This window comes from Arvicola amphibius, chromosome 1 (assembly GCF_903992535.2).
Source record: "Arvicola amphibius chromosome 1, mArvAmp1.2, whole genome shotgun sequence".
Taxonomy (NCBI): Eukaryota; Metazoa; Chordata; class Mammalia; order Rodentia; family Cricetidae; genus Arvicola; species Arvicola amphibius.
In genome coordinates, this window is record NC_052047.1 from 147,404,036 (window position 1) to 147,427,800 (window position 23,765).

Here is a 23,765-nt window from a genome sequence, read left to right on the forward strand (position 1 = left end):
ATATACTTCTCATGATTTCAGAAGCTCGAGAGAACTAAAGTCCAGCTTTAAGGTTAGAAGCAAGCATATACACGGGCCCTGGTGGCCCTACAGAGCTCAGATCTCACTGCTGACCAGTTCATCAGGTAGACCTAATTACCCACTACATGTGGCCACCAACCAACAGTTAGAATATAGCTTACTGATTCTGACATGTTCTAACTATACATGCCAGCTCCCAAGACTTCATATTTAAAAATAATTAAAATTATATGTTGCTTTTGCTGTGTTTCTATTGGACCAGCAGCTTTGTAAATCATATGAAATTTTGCTGATATTCCAAAAAGGAAAATATTTTGGTTTTATTTGTTTGTTTGAGACACAGTCTCACTATGTAGCCCTGTGTCCTAGAGCTCAGAAATTGGCGTGCCTATTCCTCCTGTGAGCTGGGTTTCAGGGCTGCCACACCCAGCCAAACATTCAGAACTTTTTTAAAATAGATTTTTATTGAGCTCTACATTTTTCACTGCTCCCCTTCCTACTTCTCCCCTCCCCTCCAGCCCTCCCCCAAGGTCCCCATGCTCCCAATTTACTCAAGAGATCTTGTCTCTTTCTACTTCCCATGTATGTCTCTCTTAGGGTCCTCATTATTGTCTAGGTTCTCTGGGATTGTGATTTGTGGGCTGGTGTTCTTTGCTTTATGTTTAAAACCACTTATGAGTGAGTACATGTGATAATTGTCTTTTGGGGTCTGTTACCTCACTCAAAATAATGTTTTCTAGCTCTATTCATTTGCCTTCAAAATTCAAGGTGTTTTTTTTTTCCTTTCAGGAAAATGTACACTTATACAACGGAGTACTATACAGTAGAAAAAAATGATATCTTGAATTTTGCAGAATTTTTAACCTAGTCAAATGGCAGTTTTACACAGCTCAGCTGAATGAGCACCACAATTGGTAGGCTCTGGATGTTAGAAGATCTTCTATGTTTGAAAGGAATACATACATTAAAAGAGACATAACACTAAGAATTACTGTGCATGTACCATTCTCTCCCTTGGCAACAATTCTGGGAATAAAAATCTGTTTTCTCACAGACAGCTACAGCAAGCTGTTTTGTCTCTGGTTTGGCCCTCCCCTGTCTTACAGACATTTTGACAAAAGATAAAGAGAACTACTAAGGGACATATAATACCATGACAGACAAGCCAAGAGCAACAGACCAAAGGAGACCACCACTGTGTCTAATGCTACTGTGCACTCTTTTTGGCTACTCCTCCCACAGGCGAGACTGCTTTTCCATAACACAACTTTAACAGTGTGGACATCAGTCAAAGATATACCCATGGTAACAACCAACGTTATTTCTGGAAATGTGAGAATACTGGAAATCAAAACAGCAGCCAGTACCTGAGGGACCTTTCCCTCAACATGAGCTTGAACAAGGTAACTACTCAGGCAACCTGAGTCAGCTGCAAAGACACAGTGGTATGAGGAAGAATTTCAGAAGAAACCAACCAACAACTTAAATGGGTCAAATGCAGACATACAGAAGACTCTATTTAAAAACAAAAAAACAAACCCCTCCAAGTTATGACATGACTGTTTCACGTCAGGATGGCTCTGTAAAAACTCAGCTTTGTGGGCACAGAGAAGCTGAAAGTCCACATATACATGCTACTTGTTTCCCTTCTCACTCTTTCTGTCTCAGTGTCACCCACAGTAGAAGAAGAAAAGCAGGCTTTCCTGCTTTGCATAGGATTTCCATGACATGATGCCCACAAAGGAGCACCTCACTTACCAGTCACTCACAAAGTAACACATCAAACAGCATCAATGAGGAAAGTAAAAACCAAATGGTAAACATACTTTTCTAGAGTGGCAAGCAGGGGATCTGGTTCTGTACTGTTCTGAACTTGTAACATCTGGTCTCTGCTCAGGCGAACAATTTCACAGAGTGATTGTGAGGCATTTGAATGTCGCTAAAGGAAAAAGGTACAATTTTAGCTATAGAACTTGTTAGAAGTTAACTTTACAGTAAAAAGTGAAGGGAGAAATTTCTTGAGAGGTAACACAAGTTAAAATCATCTATAAGCTTCAATGAACAATGTAGTCCCAAAGAAAAGGACGAAGCATTTGACTGCCAGGCTGATGAGCTTCCCTTCCACAACTGCACAGTGTAGGTCACCATACAGACAAATGACTTTGACTACGTGCTTGAAAAAAGATATCACATAGACAATACCTTTATTAGCACAGAGAGATACACACACTACCTCAAATATTAAAAAAACAAACAAAACAAGCCGGGCGGTGGTGGCGCATGCCTTTAATCCCAGCACTCGGGAGGCAGAGGCAGGCGGATCTCTGTGAGTTCGAGACCAGCCTGGTCTACAAGAGCTAGCTTCAGGACAGGCTCCAAAGCTACAGAGAAACCCTGTCTCGAAAAAAAACAAACAAACAAACAAACAAAACAAAAATACCTAATATAGTTTTGTGGACCATAGAAGGTGTAATGTCCATCTACCTTTCTAGGAAGCTCTAGCCTAGCATTCATGTCCTGTGGGAACAGTAACATTCCAGAACACTACCCTCCTGTAGAGATGATACACACCCACAGACTAGAATCAGAACCTAACACTTTTTAAAATGATTATCAACCCCCCTTCCACCCCTTGTGTGTATTGTTTTTTGAGACAAGGTTTCAAGATGTAGCTTAGGCTGGCCTCCAACTTGTACAACTTTCCTGCTTTACCTTTCCATCTGCTGGGATTTTAGGCAGGAGTCACCAAGCTAATCATGCTTTGTTCTTCTCAAAAAAATGTGTTGTAGACTAGAGAGATTGCCCAACAGTTAGGAGCATTAACTGCTCTCCAGAGGACCCAGGTTTAATTCCTAGCACCCACATCATGGCTCACAACCATTGATAACTCCAAAGGGACACCCTCTTTAGGCACCAGGCATGCCTGTAGTGTACACACACACACACACACACACACACACACACACACACACACACACACACGCAAAACACTCACAAAGATAACATAAAAAGAAATAAATCTAAAAACATTTTTTAAAAAATAAAGTGTCAGGTTAAACATAGTGGAGCAGAACCAGAGTATAGTAACCAAGAATAGTTTCCTACAAAACTAAACACGTACTTAACAAAAGAGCAGCAATGGGGCTATCTTCCCAAAGAAATAAAACAAGCAGGCAAAACACCCATACACAGAAAGCTAAATAAAAAGATTAAAGAACTGAGCTTCTCCTTTACGGTTTCTGTTGAACTCTACAGACAAATGTAGCCCTGTAAGAACTAAATTCTCAAAAAACACAGCCTATTTTGGGAAACTGCCCCCTACAAGTGGCCAACTTTGCCTATGTCAACCGGCACTGGAATGATTCCAGAACATGGGGACTGAGCTCCTGAAACTACTGAACTCCTAACCAGAGAAGAAATTGGTACCCTTCTAGACAGTTCTCCCTTAGCATCCAGTATACACAAGCCCTGGAATGTATGAGTAACACCAACTCTGGTAACAACAGCAGCTACTGCAATGGAGCATGTACTCCACAATTCCAAGGGGGATGGCAGAGAAGTTAAGAATGGATCTTAGATCTTCCCTAGGCATAAAAAACTTTTTTAAATTCATTTTTACTTTAAGTGCACCATGTATGTGCCTGGTGCTTATAGAAACCAGAAGAAGGAGTGGATCCCATGGAAATGAGTTAGTAACTAGTTGGCAGGTGGATGTTGGGAACTGAAGCCAGGTCTTCTGAAAGAGCAACAAGTGCTCTTAACTAATGAACCACTGCTCCAGACCTATAAAAAAAAAAATGTAAGCAGACTATAGAAGAGGATAAATCCACCTCCACAGAAAATCCATTTGTGAGTAACAAATATCCTCGGGCTAAAAGCCCAGCATTCTCTCTCTGTCCTGCTCATCCAAGTTGTTCATTCCCCATTCTAACCAGCAATCTAGAAACACGTGAAGAGGACCTAAAGCCTCAATCATACTCTGAACCACCCTAAAACCAACTCTTCCATGGACATGAAGTAAAACCATACAGAGCTGTCCTGCCTGTAGATAATGGTTGACTTTGGATAATCTCACACAGCCTAGTGTGATACTTGAAGAGTGATGATTCAGACCTAAGGGGCACAAACCCTGACCACTCAGGACAGGGTTCAATGTGTAATAGCTATCTCAAGTTTCAGAATCACTGCCATATTTGTGTCTGATCTCCAGCACCAAGGGGAGAAAGTGAAGAGATGGAGGCAGGACACACAGTCACAATATCTGTCTCTAGCCTGTATACTCAAGTTGAACCTATTTGAGGCTTCAAGGTCAGGACCAGGACTACAAAGTCACTGCTAGGCTCAGTGGTGTCCCAGACCTTGTGATGCTTGCAAAGCTTTAGCCAGAGCTTTCAAGATGCAGATGTGGCCTCATCACCTAAGATAAAAAGTAGGTATAAAACAAAAATAAATGTGGATGGAGATTTATCACAAAGCAGGCTTAGCATGACTATAACTCTTAGAAGGAGATAGTGCTCTCCTGCTGCTCACAATGCAGGAACACCATCCCCTCTCATTCCCATTCACAGACACACATGTATGTTCTGTGGCCAATCAACAGTTTTTATATGAAAAAAAGTCGTAAGAGAACTTACATCTTCTTCTTGCGATGGATGAACTATTTCCACAAGCCTCTGGATAATTCTCTCCTCATTTAGCCACTGAAAAACACATGGTAGAAGTGATCATAGCAATGAGTGGCTCCTGCTCAAGCCCCAGTGAAGATAAACATACTGGAAATAGCCATCACACTTCAAGTAGAATTTATAGGTTTCTCTGGACTTTGAACACTACAGAAAATTAAAAAGTCTCTCAAGGAAAATGTAGTGAATGTATCATTTTAAGAGTGACTACAAGCACAATCCCAAGTCTCAACAGTCACATACTTAGATTCTACACTTAATAGTGGTGCTGACTGGATATTCAGTATGTACAGCATTTACTTTGGCTACTAGGCGCCTTGGGCGGGTGGGCTACATACTATCTCAAAGAGAGTGTCAGCTCTGAACTTCAGATGAATGAAAAATAACACTTAGTATCAAGCCTCTGGGTTAAGAGAATTGTTGTGGATTATTTGCTTACATGATAAAGATGTGTCTCTGCCTAAGGAGCTTTCTGGCTGATTTACTAGTTAAATGGCCAACAGCGAGGCAGGAGAGAATAGGCGGGATTTCCAGGCAAAGAGAGAGAAACTGGGAGGAGGAATCTAGGCGCGCCATTTCACGAGCAGACTAGGAGCAAATTGGATGTACCATACTAAGAAGAGGTTACTGAGCCACGTGGCAGAACAGAGACTAAAAAAATATAGGTTAACAAGCCTAAGCTAAAGCTAAGCTTTCCATAATTAATAAGTCTCTGGGTCATTACTTGTAGACTGGCAGTCCGAAGATAGTCCAAGAAGAAAGCTTACTACAAAGAACCCAGGATGAAAGGGGGCTTTTTGATACCCAAAGCAAACCCATTACAGGAAATACTAGGGCCAGGTTGGGGCATCCTAGAAGTAGAGAGATGGTCATCTGCCTGTCTCACAGGTAGAGCTGCTGGAATCATAACAATCTCTTTGTAACCTCTACATGGGATGCAGTGAACGGAGATAGAGAAGGGATCAGAGTGATTCATGAATGAATGAATGAATGATAAATAAATGAATATGAAGATAGATAAGTATATAAAGGATAAACTGGCAGGCTTAAAATTAGTGCCCTAAGAGAGCAAAGCACCATAAAATATAAGGCGGTTGAAAAGCCACTTGACATACAAAGGTTGAAGACGAGAGAACGAAGTTGAGGCCAAGAAACTAAGTATGATTTGCTAAAAGTACAGAGATAAAACCCTGATGCTGTCTCTAGCTCCTTACAAGGAACATATCCAAGGGCAATGCAAACAAGTACTAATGGGAAGGGTTATGGATGAAGCCACCCAATTGCTATGTTTTATTATAGTTAATTGCTGTGTGTGTATGTGTGTGATATAGCATATGTGTGGAAGTCAGAGGACATTCTGTGGGAATGTATTCTCTTCCTCAATCATGTGGATTTTGGGGATAGAACTCAAATTGTCAGGTTTGGCAGCTGGTGCCTTTACCCACTGAGCCATCTTGTTAGCCCTTAAGATCTAGGCAAGAGATAAAAAAACTTTCCACAGTATTACCTGAGGCCACACTCTGATAGCAATACCCTGAAGTATATATATGCTCCTGATCACAGGAAAGGCCAGGTGGGACATTTGGTACGTGTATAGAAGTTCAGTCTTCACCATCTATCTTCTGCAGAGCTATTTATAAGTATCTAGATTCCAAGCCCACTTCTGGATCTTTAAAATTTTAAGGAATTTCCCCCTAACCTGCTCTCCTCTTACTGACCACATGCTCTCCCCAAAAGCTTAACTCTTTGGAAACAGGCCCTAAAAAATTCAACTTAGAAGTAGCCAGAGGAATAGAGCCACAAGGGCAAATCACACTTTATAAACCTCCTCCTGAAATAATTCATATATAAAGTGACCATTATCCTCCTTGTTCTAAGAGTCTTTCTCAGAATTTTGAACCCCTTTTGAAAAAAGATTCTACAGAAACAGACAAAAGTAGCAAGGTGCCTCTATCTCCAAGTTCCAGAGAACCTGCTTGCAGAACTTAGCTGGGTGACCTGGGTCACCTTGCAGATATAGCCCTGATCTACCAAATAAAGCAAGCATGCCTGGACATCTCAGCAGTGCGTGCCCTGTAATAGACAACCCCAGGTAGACCTTCCTTTCACTGACCCTCCAGTCTTTTTGGTTCCTTAGGTTTTTAAAACTAGAATTTCCAAAGAAACTCATTTTCAATGGGGTACAGTTATTTCTTTTGGCTCAGGCTGGCTAGAACTTAAAATTCTCTTGTTTCATAATACAGAGTGCTGACATTATAGACATGTGCAACTACATCAGACTGGGGTCCAGAGAGAACAGTGCTAGAAGGCAAGGAAAACTGGAGACAGGAACACAACCGAGGGACCAGGGAAAGCCTTATTTTCAGATTATTCAAACCTTCCTCAAGTCCAGTTTCATGACATCTATCTATTCAAGATGCACAAATCCTAAAATTACCAACTTTCTGAACTTAAAAGTGGGCCCTTTCCACGTACCACCATTTCCTTGTTTGACCCTCATGTAGGAGGCAGGTCTGTCACACTCTTAGATAGCCTTGTCCTGCTTATATCCAGACCCAGCTTTATGATAAATCCTCAATACACTCACCATCCACAGAACAAACCAACCAGCAAAGGTCAAATAACACTGCATCTGATAGATCCAGGGGCCTATGGATCCTGAGGCCTGGTCCAGTAAAATCTGAATCTCAGCTTGTTGAGGTTGCACATACCTTTAATTCCAGAACCTGGGAAGCAGAGATTGGCTGATCTCTGTGAGTTTGAAACTAGCCTGGTCTACATAATGAATTCCAGGACAGCCAGGGTTACATATACTGGTCTCAAATCAATAAAAGAAAAATCGTTATCTTTTCCGTGTTGGGACAACTCCGTCCCTGCCTCATCTCCAGGTCTCCTCATCCTGTAGGATTTTCTTAGCAAACAGGAGCCCAGAGGCCCAAATAACAGCATTCCCAAGCCCAACCCCCAGCAGTTCAGATCTCTACTCACATTCAGAACATCTTGCCTGGGCTGTGGAGGCTCAATACATGTCAAGAGCCTGAGCAACAAATCCATGATAGCAGAAGTTCCTATGTGCTTTATAATGAGGTCCACAAAATCACGCTTCTTTTTCAAGAAATCCACAATCTAGAGGAAAACAAATTAATCTGAAAGATGCATAACTTGAGGCATACAATCTAGAGTGACCAATATTCCCCAAATCCTCCCAGTTAGCTTAAGGACAAGGAGGCACTGAGTTAGCAAGCAGATGTCAAACGGGGAGCCTGGCTAATAATAACAATATTCAAAACCCTTAAATAAAGTCATCTTCCAAATCAGCATGCATCCCCACTACAAATAAAACAGAACCTTTGCCTTCTCTTTATTTTCCTTGTTCACTATCCAAGAAGGAGGCATTTAAAAAGCTCACAACCTTACAAACGGAAAAAAAAAAAAAAAAAAAAAACAAAACCATACTATGTGGGGCTAGAGATGGCTCAGCAGTAAAGAGCACTGGCTTCACTACCTGTGACTCTAGTTCCAGAAGATCCAATACCCTTTTCTGGCCTCTATGGGCACCAGGCATAAACACGATACACATACATGTAGACAAAACAACCATACACATAAAATAAAACTTAAAATATATATACTACTTTATAATTTACATATATAAAGCAATCCCATTAAACTTAAATTTAAAATGTGGAATATTCAAAAAGATTTCTGTTTCTAAGTAGTTAGCTCGCCTAGTCCACAGGTGATTTAGGCTTCACTGCCACATGTGTGACTAACAACAGGAGACTATGAAGAAGATAGAAATCATGATTCTATTCTGTAGTTTCCACAGTAGCCATTAGAACCCTACCACACGTGCTAAGGGCGCTTCACTGACCGGCAGTTTTTGTCACAAAGTTTCACTAAATCCTGGAAGGTGGAATTCATTGTTCTACATGAAAAATCCTAGGCTCAGACCTGCTACATATCTCCGAGAACTAAAAGGTGGCTGCCCTGGAATTTAAACTCAGATCTGCATGCTGCAAGAGTCCCAGGCCTTCCACAAACATTCACAAAGAAGCTTATCAGCCAGAACAGGTAGGACTACAACCCCAAGTAATTTCAAAATGGGTCATTGCACTGTTTGTCTAGACAATGATGCCAAATACTCATCTCTTCGAGGGCACTCATGCCACTCACAGCTGAGTCCTATAAAAGTCTTTGAAAGGAAAAGTGAGAAAAACAAAAGTTACACATGACCAAACTAAACAATGCCATGCATGGCAGAAACAGTGGTTCTGGAGCCTACATGTATAAACCTTAGCTGATGCTATGAATAGTATAGCAAGGACCACATGGCCTGTACTTTAGACATTGGTGTTGAAGGCTAAACTGTTCAATACTGCCAATAATTTGGATACTCTGCTCACTGCTCTAAAAGCTAAAATAGTCTCTTTCTGGTTAAGCCACATGAATCTGGACTTTTGTTACCCTTCCAGTGCTATCAATACTATCAGCAACAGGAAACACAATTCTCAAGTGTGAACTTTTTGGCAACTACACAAGCAATGCTGTTATCATCCAAGGAATCCTAGCTGGAGAAACAAGAAGCAACCAGATGAAGGGACTCTTCACTTGGGGATTCTACTGGCATATACCATCATTGCCAGACAAAGAACAGAACTAAGTCCCAGTGTCAATACGCAAAGCCTCAGAAAGCCTTCCACATATTTTAATGTTTTACCTTATACACACCAAAAATCATAGCTCACCAACCTGGGTCCCAATAGCAGATATGAGGAGAAAAACATAACAACGCATGTCTTAATAATGGAGGTAGCCATCTCTGACCTAACTATGCCAGGATGATGCAATGCATGTGGAAAGGGCAGAATTGAAGACAATCTGTACTACTTAAGACTATGACTTGGGGGTTGTGACCCAAGGTAAAAGATCTTTCTCAAACACACTTGGGAAAGTGGCCCTATTCAAATAAGAACCTTACTTGAACACAAATTCTACCACCCTTCTAAAATAAAATATGAACCTAGCCTCAGCAGAGGACAGAATACAGCAGGCCCAAAATAGTTTCAGTCCTTTCACGTACGCTGATAGCAAGACCAAGTAACTGGAAACTATTGTCTACCACGAAAAAGTCTGACTAAATTGACCATGTTCATCTCTGCCTGCTGCAACTGATAATCTGTCAGCTTGCACTAAGTATCTGCTGCTTTAGCTGTTTCGTGAAAGTGAGCGCTTGGGCCTTAACAGAAACTTCCACTATGGCAATGTTCTCCAATTTCAGCAAACATCAGTGTGAACTGGAAGATGTGTCAAAAGTCCTTACTGTCAGATTCCATCTAATTCTATAGGTTAGGGGTAGGAATCAAGAACATATACTGCTTAAAAAAAAATAGTTCTCAGGTGATGCTGTCATCACTGGCCCAAAAGCCAGACTTGGCTAACCACTCCTTTGGGAAATGACATTTCCACACATACAACATGTGAACTAGAAAAAAACAGAAGGGTAAAGGTGGAGGTACCTGTACAAACAGGGAGGTGTGAACCCTGACTCAGTGCTACAGAATAGACATCCAGATATCTAAGTAAAATAAATGACCACTGTGTGCAAAGCACTGGTCAGATTTTCAGGAAACAACAAAGCAAAGCAACTGCTGAACCCAGAGGGGCATTAGCTATATACTCAGATTCAACCTGCTGCCCTCACAATGATATTTCTGATTACTTGTCCAGGAAAGAAATCAAAGCATGCTTACAGCTGAGGCCCTTCAAATCATATGACAGAGGAAAAATACTACTTTATGTGTAAACCAGGGTTGCTTCAACTGCTAAAGACCTAAAAAGCATTCTCTTATTGAAACTGGACCTCAGGCAAATGCAGAAACTACAGCAAATCCCTCATGTCAGGGATGCATAGCCCAGATACATACCTTTGGAAAACAGTATTTACCTGTTCTGGTTTTCTGCTGATAAGAATACTTAGCACCTTGCTGAAGAAACTGGCAAGTAGTGGGTTCAGGGGGGACTCATTTAGGAGGAAGCTATACAATTTCAATAGCAAGGACTCATCTTCCCCCAGTCTATCATTCATCTGGGAAACATCAGAAGTGAGCAACTCACACGATATATTTGGATACCTAGAAGAATAGAAAATTGCATTATCATCTAATGGTAACAGTTCATCACATCAAGCACAGCACACATCAGGAAGGTCTCCTAAAATTCTGTCAAAACATCAAAATCATTTACTAGGAATTAAAAGCACCTTCAAACCATTCCATTCAACCTCTTAAGTTAAAATGAATTTTCTAATTTGCCTTTAAACTAAGTTTTAGTAAGATATGTTTTTGTTGCATCACAACTATGGTGCATGCATAGGACTCAAGAACAAAGATGTCACACTGTAACATCAGAAATATCTCACTGAAGGTACACTGTCTTGACAACCATCACATCCCATGTGGACAGAGAAGTGGAGGCTCTGAGAGACAAGTTAGGGTCTGCCAGTTTCCAGGAAACTGTATTACACACAGCTGTGGTGATGACTGCAGGTACCTGAGCAGGTCACTGGTCAGGTCAGCTCAGGTGGGTTACAAGAGTATGATAAAGTTCTGAGAAGTTATCAAATGTTCAGTCTCCATCCCATCTAAGGAAAACACCTATCATGGTATACTGAATACACAAACAGGACACTAGTCTGCAGTACTGGGGGATGAGGGAAGAGCGTTATACAAACCTACACTTTCTACAAGCGCTTTCCAGGACCTTATGAAGCTAGTAACAGGCAAGAAACCAGTCCACTGTCATTCTTCACTATGATCTCACTCAGTAGGCCACAGGCCCACGGGAAGCTGCTGGCATTTACTCTGCATTTATTTCCTCATGGTTTTAGAAAAACCTGCGACCTCAATCATGTTTATCTCCAACAGTCAGATCTACTGACAGATTTACTCTGAAAACCAAGCAGCAGACCTATGTTCCCCATGCTCTGAACGACCTTTTCCAATGGTCACAGGAGACTCTGCAGACAACACTATATGTGACCATAGTTCCCTTCTCTGCTCTAACACATTAACACATTCTTCCATCAACCAGCCAGGAGCAACAGCCCAAGCTAGTCATAGGAATGGCAAGCTCAAAGGCGGACCAAATCAAAGTGACAAACTAGTACAGTGACTATATGAGAGCTGACAGAGGGAAAGACTGTGGTCTGGAGAGTGCGACACATGTAGAGGTATCCAAGGAAAGCAAGGGACCATTGCACCTGAAAGGATATGGGATGAAATGGGATAAACAGCATGAGTCCCCAAAGGAAACGATGTGGGAGGAAGACAGAAAAGCAAGCGGAGTTGCAGGTGTGAAGGCATGCAGACTGTAGTTCCCAACAACGTCTTCTAGGAGGCTCTGCTCCATTAGTCTCCCCAACACTGTAACACAGGCATTCATCAATACCACAGCAGACTTCTCTACTATAACCACCACCTAGTAACAGGAACACACAGTGGCTGTATCTGCAGCTATGGGATTCATACTAGGATCACTTCCTACCTCATCTACTTTCCAAGGTGTACTGGCCCTTTCCCTTAAGTTTGTAGCCTTTGAAACATAATGAGGAAGGGCTGGCATTGCAAAGGTGGCTAATGAGTGACAGTAACTTACATTACTCTCTATTTTCTACGACAATGGTTCTCAACCTTCCTAAAACTGTGACCCTTTAATACAGTTCCTCATGCTGTGGTGGTGAGCCCCCAACCATAATATTATTTTTGTTGCTACTTCATAACTTTAATTTTGCTACTATTATGAATCATAATGTAAATGTCTGTGTTTTCTAGTGGTCTTAAGCCCCCATGAAAGCATTGTTTAACCTCCAAAGGGGTCAGGATCCACAGGATGAGAACCACTGTTCTAGGAGAAACTGCAGAAATTTTGCTAATTCCTCCCACCTGCTGTAGTACAGGGCACTCCTTTGGCTGTCATGGCTTCCTCTTACTGCACCATTCCTGATAGTGTACACATAAACCACCACTTCTTCTATTTAGGAAAACAAATAAAACAGTCCTTTAGCTACCATGTGCTCTCATTGCTAGAATAACTTCAAGGAGATGTCTTGCTTTGTCTCCCAAACTTCTTCAGAGCCATTTCAGCCAGGCTCTCGGGACCTGAATCAACAGGGTTAATATGGTCACACTGTAATTCCCTTAGCAGCAGCCTCTGATCATGGTTCCTCTTTTGTCCTTGAAGCCTGTCTTTAGCAGCTTTCTGGGTGGTGGCCTCTACCTGTTTTCTTCTTTCCTGGCCACTCCTCAATTCCTGTGTGGAACCCTAATTCAGTTAACAGCCTCCTCCAACAGTTTCTGAGCCTGGCTCCCATCAACTCCATGGGCAACCTCTGTCAGCTTCATGCCATCATATGGTACCCATTCACCTGCTATGAGTCCCTGTCTCTACTCCATACCAACTAGACATCTCAAACTTGACTTTCCCTTGACATCTATCCTCAATGTTACAGCTATTCCACTCTAATCTACCTCGAGTAAAACACTCAATATCCCTTCCTTTCTAATCCTTCCTTCTTCTGACCTCACACCAAGGAAGCTTCTTCAGTTCTAACCTCATTTTATATGTCTAGATGCTAAACCCTGCTCCCCGAAAAGGATACTGACATCTTTCTCTATGGATTGCTACCTGCCTCTTAACTGACCTTCCCTTTCTACTCCGGTCTCCCAGTGCCTAGAACCCCAAAGTGGGGTAGTACTAGCAGACAAGGACAGCTGTCAGACAATATCCATCACTCACTGTTCAAAACCTTGGGTGGCTTGTTTTGGAGGGTGCTCTGATTTCACCCCAGACCTTCTCTCTTCCTCCTCACCTCCATTCATGAGGCTGCCTTGTTCTTAGGATATAACAAACACTCATGCACATTAGGGCTTCCACACTTTTGGCTGTTCCTTGTCAAGCACTTGCAAAGACAATGTCTTCAGTTCCTACGTGGCTCCAAATGAAGCTTCCTCCAGAATCCTTCCACCAACCAACTTCAGGTGTTCGGTCCTAGCCTGCTTTCTTCTCCAGAGGGCTTCTCTGACAAACTATGGTTTTACTTCTTACTCTGGATTGCCCTGACCACAACAATCAATCTTAATCCTCAAAACACTTCAGATTCTTTCCAAAAGGTTCTCCATGCTAATACAGGTGTTCAGGTCACCCAAGGTATATTTCACACCAATGTTGGCTTGAGCTGGGCCAGAGGCTCCACCCAACTCACCCCCTGATCCTCCAAATGGCACTATCTAGCACATCTAGGAGGCCGTGTGAGAGAGGTCGCTTGCTCTTACAGCTTTGAAGGTAACACAGCAGCACAAAGAAGCAGCATTGCTGCCAAGCTTTCAGATCCAAGCAGCAAAGGCAGCATGGAACCTTTCCTCTCAGTAAGTAAGCAATTCATAAAGGGTATGGCGTTAGAACAAGTAACTTCACCCGGAAAAATATGAGGGCCAACCAAAAAAGGAAACTACTTGTCTACTCACAGCTTCCACAAAAAGAGGGCCATACCACTCCAAGATTGCTTGATTGAAGGCCCATTATCCTGGACATATTACCACACCATTTCCACCTCTGATCTGGATAAGACTCATCTAACTTACATGTCAGCTTACTGTGGCAGGAATTCCAAAGCAGCAAGGTGTTTAGGGGAATAAAAACACACTAGTATTTTTATGCTATACATATTTTCCTTTATAAGATACTGGTCTCCACTGAATGCTGTGGTCTCTACTGATGGCTGAGTGTCAATCTTAAAGGCTGGCAGAGAACAGAGCCTCCTTGAGAACCTAAATCACCAATAACTAAAGGTATCAAGTATTTTTTTTGCTGACAGCATAATGATATCTGAAGAAAGTTATTCTGGGGCAGGAAGGGCAGTGTCTAAAATCCTGTTCCTTCCATATGATGTCTTTAATGAGTCACAATAGATGATTATTTCTGAAGGGATTCTTATTTCAGTGTGGGAGATGCTGGCTACTTCAATAATGTTGGATATGAAGAAATAGCTGCAAGCCCAATATTAACATGCCCATGAAGTGCTTGGTATTCCCACAAGTGTAAAAAGAAGTATTATAAGTGGCAGCATTAAAGGATTCTCATTTACTGTGCTATGCTGTTTGTAAACAGATTCAATTAACCAGCTACGATAAATCCACTCTATTTATTATGAGATTCCCTGTTTGAATATAGCTTCACTGCTGTTTGCCAAAAACCACACCTAATGCTCAAGCAATGGAAGGCTGGCCTTACTATATGAGCAATACTCTTCAAACTCAAGCTCTGACTAGGCCTCTAGGCAATCCTGGCTTGTTATCTAGAAAGTGAAAAAGATACTTACTTGAATGTCTTACTAGTATAAGAAGTTTGCTTGTCACTTAAAAAGCATGGTGTACTTCTGGCTGAGATTAACACTGAAATGCCTGTGATTCACTGAAGCTGGCTCCAGAATGGACTGTGTACCCCATTAAGCCTGTAGGTCTTGACCATCTTAACCTCTCAATGGCTATAGTGGCTCTAGGGAATTTGTAGACAATAAGAATAATCATTTTCTACTCCAGCCTAAGGCAAAGATGCCATTTTCTTACTTGTATCTGATCTTCTCATCCATGTCTTGAGGTGGCTCTTCTATAATGAATGAGACTAAGTCTTCGAGACATTCTGCTTTTAACAGAAACTCTATGAGCTTGCGGTTCTGTGCTTTACACTCCTGTAAGACGTCCTCCTCATCCATTAGCTCCTTCAATGTTACATCTTCTCTCTCTAGAAGTGTGTCTATATGGGATGATGAGTGAAGATCAAATTTCCAAAACATGCTGGTCTAAACAAAACAGAGAGTATTTAATAAAATTTCAACTTTACTTACTGATTTTCCAGAAACCAAATTTCAGTTCAGTTTGGTCTACAATGTCAATTTGGCATTAACACAAAATTAAAGCAGTTTCATACTGAACCTACAAAATGATTTCCCTTTTTTGTTTGTTTGTTTGTTTTTTTGTTTGTCGAGACAGGGTATCTTTGTGTATCTTTCCTTGGCTGTCCTGGAACTCACTCCATAGACCAGCCTGTCCTCGAATTCACAGAGATTCGCCTCCCTCTACCTCCCAACTGCTGGGATTAAAGGCATACACCAGCACTGACCAGCACAAAATGATTTTTTTTTTTTTTTTTTGGGTTTTCGAGAAAGAGTTTCCCTGTAGTTTCTAGAGCCTGTCCTGGAACTAGATCTTGTAGACCAGGCTGGCCTCGAACTCACAGAGATCCGCCTGCCTCTGCCTCCCGAGTGCTGGGATTAAAGGCGCGTGCCACCACCGCCCGGCCAAAATGATTTCTTAATGAGTGACACTGACAGAATCTTTTTAGCCCCTTTTCAAAAAAAAATTTATTTATTAGCTTTCTTTTTAAACTTTCTACAAATGTTTTATTTAATTTACTTATTTTATATGTGCATGACCTGCAATGGAGTGGCCATGGAAGCCAGAAGAGGGTGTTAGATCCCTTAAAACTGGAGTTATTTACGAGCCACCAAAAGGTGCTGGGACTCAAAATTAGGTGCCAAGTGTTCTTAACCTGTGAGCTCTGTCTCCATCACAGAAATAAATAATTTTTTGTTTCTTTGTTTGTTTTTTTGGAGACAGGGTTTTACTATAGCTTTGGAGCGTGTCCTGGAACTAGCTCTTCTAGACCAGGCTGGCCTTGAACTCACAGAGATCCACCTGCCTCTGCCTCAAGTGCTGGGATTAAAGGTGTGTGCCACCACAGCCCGGCTACAATAGTGTTTCTGCCTACATGTATGAGGGTGTTGGATCCCCTAAAGCAGGAGTAACAGATAGTTGTAAGCTGCCATGTGGATGCTGGGAATTGAACCTGGGTCCTCTGGAAGATCAGCCAGTGCACTTAACTGCTGAGCCATCTCTCCAGCCCCATCCAGAAAATATTTTTAGCTAATTAAAGCGTTGAAAATGCTGAATAAAAAAGCTTGATTTCTTAAATTTTTTTTTATTTTTATTTTTTTGTTGTTCTTCAAGACAGGGTTTCTCTGTGTAACAGCCCTGGTTGTCCTGGAACTCACTCTAGATACGAGGCTGACCTTGAACTCACAAAGATTCGCCTGCCTCTGCCCCAAGTGCTGGGTTTAAAGGCGTGCATCACCACCACCTGGCTTAAAATGATATTTAACCTACAAAAGCAATTCATCCAAGCTAGCTGGCACATACCCATAATTCTAGTGAGGCAGGAAGATAACAAGTTCTAGGCTAGTCTGGGCCACACAACAAGAAGCTGTCAAAAACAAACAAAAAACCAAACAAAAACTATAACACAAAAAGAAGTAGTTCATTCATACTTTAAGAATTCAATGTTTGGGTATGGCAGCCTGCACTTTTGATTCCATCACTCAAGAGGTGGAGGCTCTGTGTGTTTAAGCCTGGTCTACACAGCTATCACGAGGATTACATAGAGAGGCCCTGTCTAAAAACAAAACAAGCCTGGTCTACAGAGCAAGTTCTAGAACAGCCAGGTCTACACAGAAAAACCGTGTCTTGAAAAAACAAATAAACAAAAACAATGCTAAGGGAGGGCAAGGTGGCCCAGCAGGTAAACATGCTTGCTGACAAGCCTAAAGACCTGAGTCTGATCCCCAAGACCCACAGGGTGAAAAGACAACTTTTCTAAGTTGCCTTCTGATCTCCATAAGCATGCTGCCCATTAATTTTAAAACTTTTTTAAGGAAAAAGAAAAGAAAAAAATCATGCTCAAAATTTTAGCGCTTGGTAAGTTGAGAAGTACTGAATGCTTATGTCCAGTCTGGCACAGCAAAACTGTCTCCAAAAAAAAAAAAAACAAAAAACAAAAAACAAAAAACACAACGAAAACCTGAAAATGGCAGAAAGCAACTCTTTTGAGGAATGAAGAATACATTCTTCACAGAACTGCCATCTTCAGCAACAAATAACAATTAATGAAGACTACTCAGAATAAAGTAGTTGGTGAGTTCATTAATAGCTAAAAGCCTGAGGTCATCAAATGCAAGAAAGAGCTAAACTTTAGAACTTAATTATTAAATTTAATTATTTAATTAATTATTAAAGAATTTGACAAACTTACCATTCTAAGTCACTACGAGAAACAACTGACAACCTCTCACAGCATCTCATGTGTAGTCTTCCTCAGCTTGGTCTCCATGCCCACCACCATGAAATGATTGTTCTTCAAGTCACAGTAACAAACTACAGTCACTAGCACAAGCTTCAGTAGCAGCAGAGCCTCAAAAGCCAGAGACTTCTTTGAGAGTGGCGAGGCACAAAGTCGCATGTTCCCAAAACAAAAGCGCTCCATAGCTACAGCTACAGTTTCGACACCCACCAGTCAACTGCATCCACTTAAAACTACCACCAGAAAAGCTCATTAATACCTACATGTTCTTACAAGCAAAAGGAAAAGGAAAGGAAGGTCCTATCTATGGAAGGCGGATCTCTTTTTTTAACTATGTATCTTGCTATAAATTCATCCATACCCAACGCTCTCCTGAACATTTACCTCAAAATCATTTCTTTAAAAGTAGAAAAAAATAGCCAGACGTTGTGATACACACCTTTAATCCCAGGACTCGGGAGGCAGAGGCAGGCAGATCTCTGAGTTTGAGGTCAACCTGGTCTACAGAAGGTGAGTTCAAAGGCAGCCAGAGAAACCTTGTCTAGAAAAAACAAAATCAAATAATGAAATAAAAATACAAATAGAGAAATTATAGGGGCAAACTTTATTCACACTCTTAGTCACAGTGACTGACTCCAAGAATGAGAAGCTAAAAGGCAAGCTGTGCACAGTACGTTGTTCAGGAGTTTCCACTTCACAGAACAGAGAGTCAGCACTGAGCCTGACTGCCCAGCATGCAACCTCGTTAAGAAAGTTCAAGAATTCTTAGGGAACAAGTTTCAGAAAGCAACACTGTCAAGTATCAAGTGTTACCAAAGTCATCCCCTCAGTTTATAATGCATTAGCATGTTCTCAAGGACACATGACTATGTGCTCACAATACTGAGCAGCAAGAAGAGTGAGAGCCAAGGAAGGACAAACAGCAGCTGTTCAGTTCACATGACCCAGATACACACATTTGAGAGGGATACCTGGGGGATAGGACGGGACACAACAACACAACACAAAGACACAGACCAACAACACAGTTCCACTGAGAAGAAACAAGGCAGAGGTCTCCAATGTAGACACACCTTTTCCTATGTACACAACATGAATGAAAAAACAAGCTAGAGAAATGCACTTCTTAAGACAAACTGCAACAGGCACACAGCAAGTGATCTTCCTCATCTACGATGGGAGGACAGAAGGGACCTCTAGAAGACCCCTGATAGATAGCAGAAGGTATTTAAGCAACTGTCTAATTTAAATACATTGCTGAACTAGCTCTGATTAGGAAGTCAAGGCAAAGGATGGCAACTAGCAACAAAAGATATACAGAAATAGAGAAGGTAAAAGCCTAGAGGCAAAAAGTAGACAGAATAATTTAAGAAAAGCTGGGTAGAAATAAGTCAAACTAAGGCTAGCTTTTCATAAGTAAGAAGATTCCGTGTACTTATTTGGGAGCTGGGTGGCAGGCCCCCAAAGAGTAAAGGAGTTAAAAAAGAAAAATTACAGTCCAGGCTTACTAATCCCCTAGCCCAAATCTGTGTTTTGAAGTATTTATCTAAAATGTAAGCTATTTTAAATATGAAATTTAACACTGAGAAAAATTTTAGCATCTATTATAAAATGATTGATTTCTTCACCACACTGGTTAGTACAGAACGTGGAAATAAGTACTTCTACAGGGAATTTTCTTTATATTGTAAATGTATTTATTTTATTATTTATATTTCAGCCAGGCATGGTAGCCTGAGACTATAATCTCAGCACTTAGGAAGCTGAGGTTAAAAGACTCTAAGCTTGAGACTAGCCTGGGCTACATAGAAGGATCTTGTCTTAAAAACTAACAAGCTAAGATTTGCCAAAAACAAACAAACAAACAAACCCAAAAAACCAAAAACACCACACACACACAAACACACACAAAACAACAACAACAACAAAAAGCACACACACATACAAAACTGGAATCTGTCTATATATCATTTAAGAAGTATAGTAGCCGGGCGGTGGTGGCGCACGCCTTTATTCCCAGCACTGGGGAGGCAGAGGCAGGCGGATCTCTGAGTTCAAGGCCAGCCTGGTCTACAAGAGCTAGTTCCAGGACAGGCTCTAGAAACTACAGGGAAACCCTGTCTCGAAAAACAAAAACAAAAAAACAAAACAAAAAAAACAAAAAAAAACAAAAAAAAAAAAAGAAGAAGAAGAAGCTCCACACAATTTCAAGTCCAAAGGGAACACCAGAGCAAATTCACTGGGCTTGCAGTAAACACTGCCAGGACAACTCCCATTTCAGTGGTTGTAGTTACCTAAGCATGTGGAGCACAACACACCAACAGTACAGAAATAGGAGCAGCTGCTTCTGTCCAAGTAACAAATGGGAAAAGCCTCAGCAAACAAAATGTATCTGAAACTTTTTAATATTATTTCAAGAGTGTTATAAAGGGAATATTTTAAAACACCAGTTAAATGTATTCAAAAGCATGAAAGCACACAATGCCCCAATTTCCACCCATTCCTATATATCCCAAGTCTCCTTCCTTTCAACCCTCCCAGGAGGCTCCTAGATGCCAAGTGAACTACCTAATACAAACACCATGTGAGCCACATCTAAGCATAAAGTTTTTAGTAGCCACATCAGAAAAATAAGGTTTGCTTGCTAAACAAGCATGAAGACCTGAGTTGGATCCACAGGGCCAATGGTATGTGCTTATAATCCCAGCACTGAGATGCTAGAAAAGGTGACTCCATGGGGCTTGCCAGTCAGCCAACCTATCCTAATCAGCAAGCATCAAAGCATCAAGAAACCCTGCCCCTAAACAAGGTGATTCCTGGGGAATGACACCTGAGACTGTCCTCACATAACCACACATATGCACACACAAAAGTAAAGTGAAAAGCCTATGGAAATTCAATGTGTACTTACACCTATAGCACATATAATTTGGGCTTTTCAATCTGAAGTTCTCAAGATAAACATGTTACCTACTCTACTGTGCTGTACAACAATGAGACTCTGACTCATTTAAGATTGCTGCAGTTGCCGGGAGATGGAGGTGCACACCTCTGATCCCAACACTCGGGAGGCAGAGGCAAATGGATCTCTGTGAATTTTAAGGCCAACCTGGCCTACAGAGTGAGATCCAGGTCAGGACTACACAACACAGTGAAACCCTATCTTGAAAAACCAAAAAGCAAACTAACAAAAAAAGGCTATTGTAGTGACTGACCAACATTCCCCTTGTGGTACTGAACTAGTCCCTCCAATCTTTCCACAGCCAAAGTTAGTCAATTTTTTCCATATAAACTCAATGGAGGCAAGGCACAATAAGGCACACCTGTAATCCTGGCACTTAGAAGGTAGAGGCAGGAGGATCAGCAATCTTAGCTACATAACATTAGAGCCAATAAAATGGTGGTTTGTAGTAGCAGGCCTCTTGTTGGTCACGGCTGCCCAGAACCAAAATAATCACACAGAAACTATATTAATTAAATTACTGCTTGGCCCATTAGCTCTAGCTTATCTTTACATCTTAATTAATTTAACCTATCTCCATTAATCTATGTATCACCATGTGACAGTGGCTTACTGGGTAAATTTCCCAGTGTCTGTCTCTGGTGGCAGCTCAATGGCTTCCCCTCTGACTCTGCCTCCTTTCTCCCAGCATTCAGTTTAGTTTTCCCTGCTTACCTAGGTTCTGCCCTATCAACAGGCCAAGGCAGTTTCTTTATTCACCAATGGTAGGTATTCAGAGCATACAGAGGGGAATCCCACATCAGTGATTTTTTTGTTGTTTGTTCATGAGACAAGAGTCTGAAGACATAGGCAAGGCTAACTTCAAACCCATATTGTCCTACTTTTACCTCCTGAGAGCCCAATTACAGGAAGTAGCAGAAAGCATTTCCTTAGAGAAGGCAGAAATTGTAGCTTGTTGCTATTATTGGCTCCAACATGATTTCTTCAGAGGTGTCAAAAGCAATCAGCTTTGTCATATCCAGGTATCCCAGAACATTGTTGATACCCCTTCCTCTTTTTTTGAAAAAGGAAATGAATTAAATCCATGAAACTTCTTAAATGCTAATTTGTACTGTATCAATAATACAGGAGTAATCCAAAAGGTGCCAACTGACTGAAAATTACAAGGCACAGAGAAAGCCTTAACAAACAAAGGAAGCAAAACCTCCAAATTTGTTCCACAGCAAGGATACCTGGACATGGAACTCCATTATATAAGTAAGCCTCAAAGGAATGGGACCAGGCATGGTGATATAGGCCTATAACCCCACTCAGGAGGTCAAGGTTTAAGTTCAAGGACAGCCTGAAATACAGAGTGAGACCCTGTCTCAAGAAGGAAGGGCAGAGGATAAGTGTCTAGGAGAGAAAGGAGGCACTCCAGATCTAACTGCAAAGATAGAGACAGGAGACCCACAAGGCTTCAGCAACCTCACAGCAGGAAAGCAGGTCAAACAGGCCAGGAGGACCAAAAGGCAGAAAAAGAAGGGACAATGCCAGGCCAGACCTTGAAGGGTTCAGTATGAATCCATACATGCTCAGAGAGATCAATGAGTTTTAACCAAGAAAAATTGACATCTCATCATCAACAGCAGAGACCACACAAAGTACTTTTCTGGCTTTCAGCAACACTAGTGAATGGGAGTTGGACACACTGAAGCTGAATGAGTATTCACTCTGCAGAGGATGTACCACCACAGAGAGGGAGGAGAACAGAGTTTGAACCAAAAGGGATCAGTCCTGAGAAGATTCTGCAATGGCTCAACTCCGAAAAGCAAAACTTAAAAGTTTCTCTTTATTACCCTGCCTCCTTCATTGCTAACAAATTTCTACCTTATCAAAACCTAGCTTCCCCTTTTCATTCCTGACTGCACTTTGGTATCGATGACAGACTTAATGCTTACCTGTGGAATTCTTAGCCACCTGAGAAACACAATGCTCAAAGAGCAGATGCTTCCACATAACATAGTCCGAATGTGTCGCTGCAATGCTGAGAACAAAGCAGCAGGAAGTCTCATCATCCAGGTCACTTTTATGCTAAAAATGTCAAAGCCCAGAAGCTGGAGAGATGACTTAGCAGTTAAGAACACTGGCTGCTCTTCCAGAGAACTTGGGGTCAATTTCCAGCACCCACATGGGGGCTCACAACTGTCTGTAATTCTAGTTCCAAAGGTTTTGATGCCCTCTTCTGGTCTATGCAGTTACCAGGTATACATGGGATGTACAAACATACATGCAGGCAAAATTAACATACATATAAAATAATAAAATAGTCTGAGGAATGGGTAGATGGGTGAAGAAATGGTTCAGCAGTTAAGAGCACTTGTTGCTTTTCTAGGCAACCTGGGCTCAATTCCCAGCACACATGGAGTTCACAATCATTCTTAACTAAAATCCCAAGGAATCCAATGCCTTCTTCTGACCTCCTCAGACACCTGGCACATACATACATCACACACAAAATAAAAATAAAATCTTTTTTTTAAAAAAGACAAAGTTTGGCATGCTGAAGCACAACCAAGAAAAATCTACTCACTTTTTGTCAACTAATTCAAATATTTTAAATACTGCAGTTTGTTCCTCTATAAATAAGCATGTTCAATTTGAATGAACAGCTATCATTTCTCTCAAGGGGTCCTGTATAAGAAGCATATCCATTGGCAATTTTGTCATTTTGAGAACATCACAAACTAAGATGGCATGATGTCACTGGGCAATATACTCTCTCTATATATGCACGCATGTATGTATGTATGTATGTATGTATGTATGTGTGTGTGTATATATGATATATCATATACATGGTCTGGTGGTGTTAGAAACACCATTAAGCAACTATAACTAGACATGAGAATCTGTTTTATACAATTTCA

The 23,765-nt window shown here is 41.3% G+C and overlaps 1 protein-coding gene across 8 annotated transcripts in view; it reads right to left on the reverse strand.

Annotated features, from left to right (window-relative positions):
* The window catches only part of Ppp6r3 (protein phosphatase 6 regulatory subunit 3), a 123,748-nt gene that overhangs the window by 58,912 nt on the left and 41,071 nt on the right, over window positions 1-23,765 (reverse strand). For all 8 annotated transcript variants that reach the window (XM_038329388.2, XM_038329379.2, XM_038329371.2 and 5 more), the window contains 5 exons: window positions 15,329-15,561; window positions 10,651-10,837; window positions 7,692-7,829; window positions 4,656-4,721; window positions 1,848-1,960 (listed from right to left, as the gene is read on the reverse strand). In XM_038329388.2, coding sequence (XP_038185316.1) covers window positions 1,848-1,960; window positions 4,656-4,721; window positions 7,692-7,829; window positions 10,651-10,837; window positions 15,329-15,555 — 731 coding nt within the window. In that variant the 5' untranslated portion in view covers window positions 15,556-15,561. The remainder of the gene's footprint in view (window positions 1-1,847; window positions 1,961-4,655; window positions 4,722-7,691; window positions 7,830-10,650; window positions 10,838-15,328; window positions 15,562-23,765) is intronic.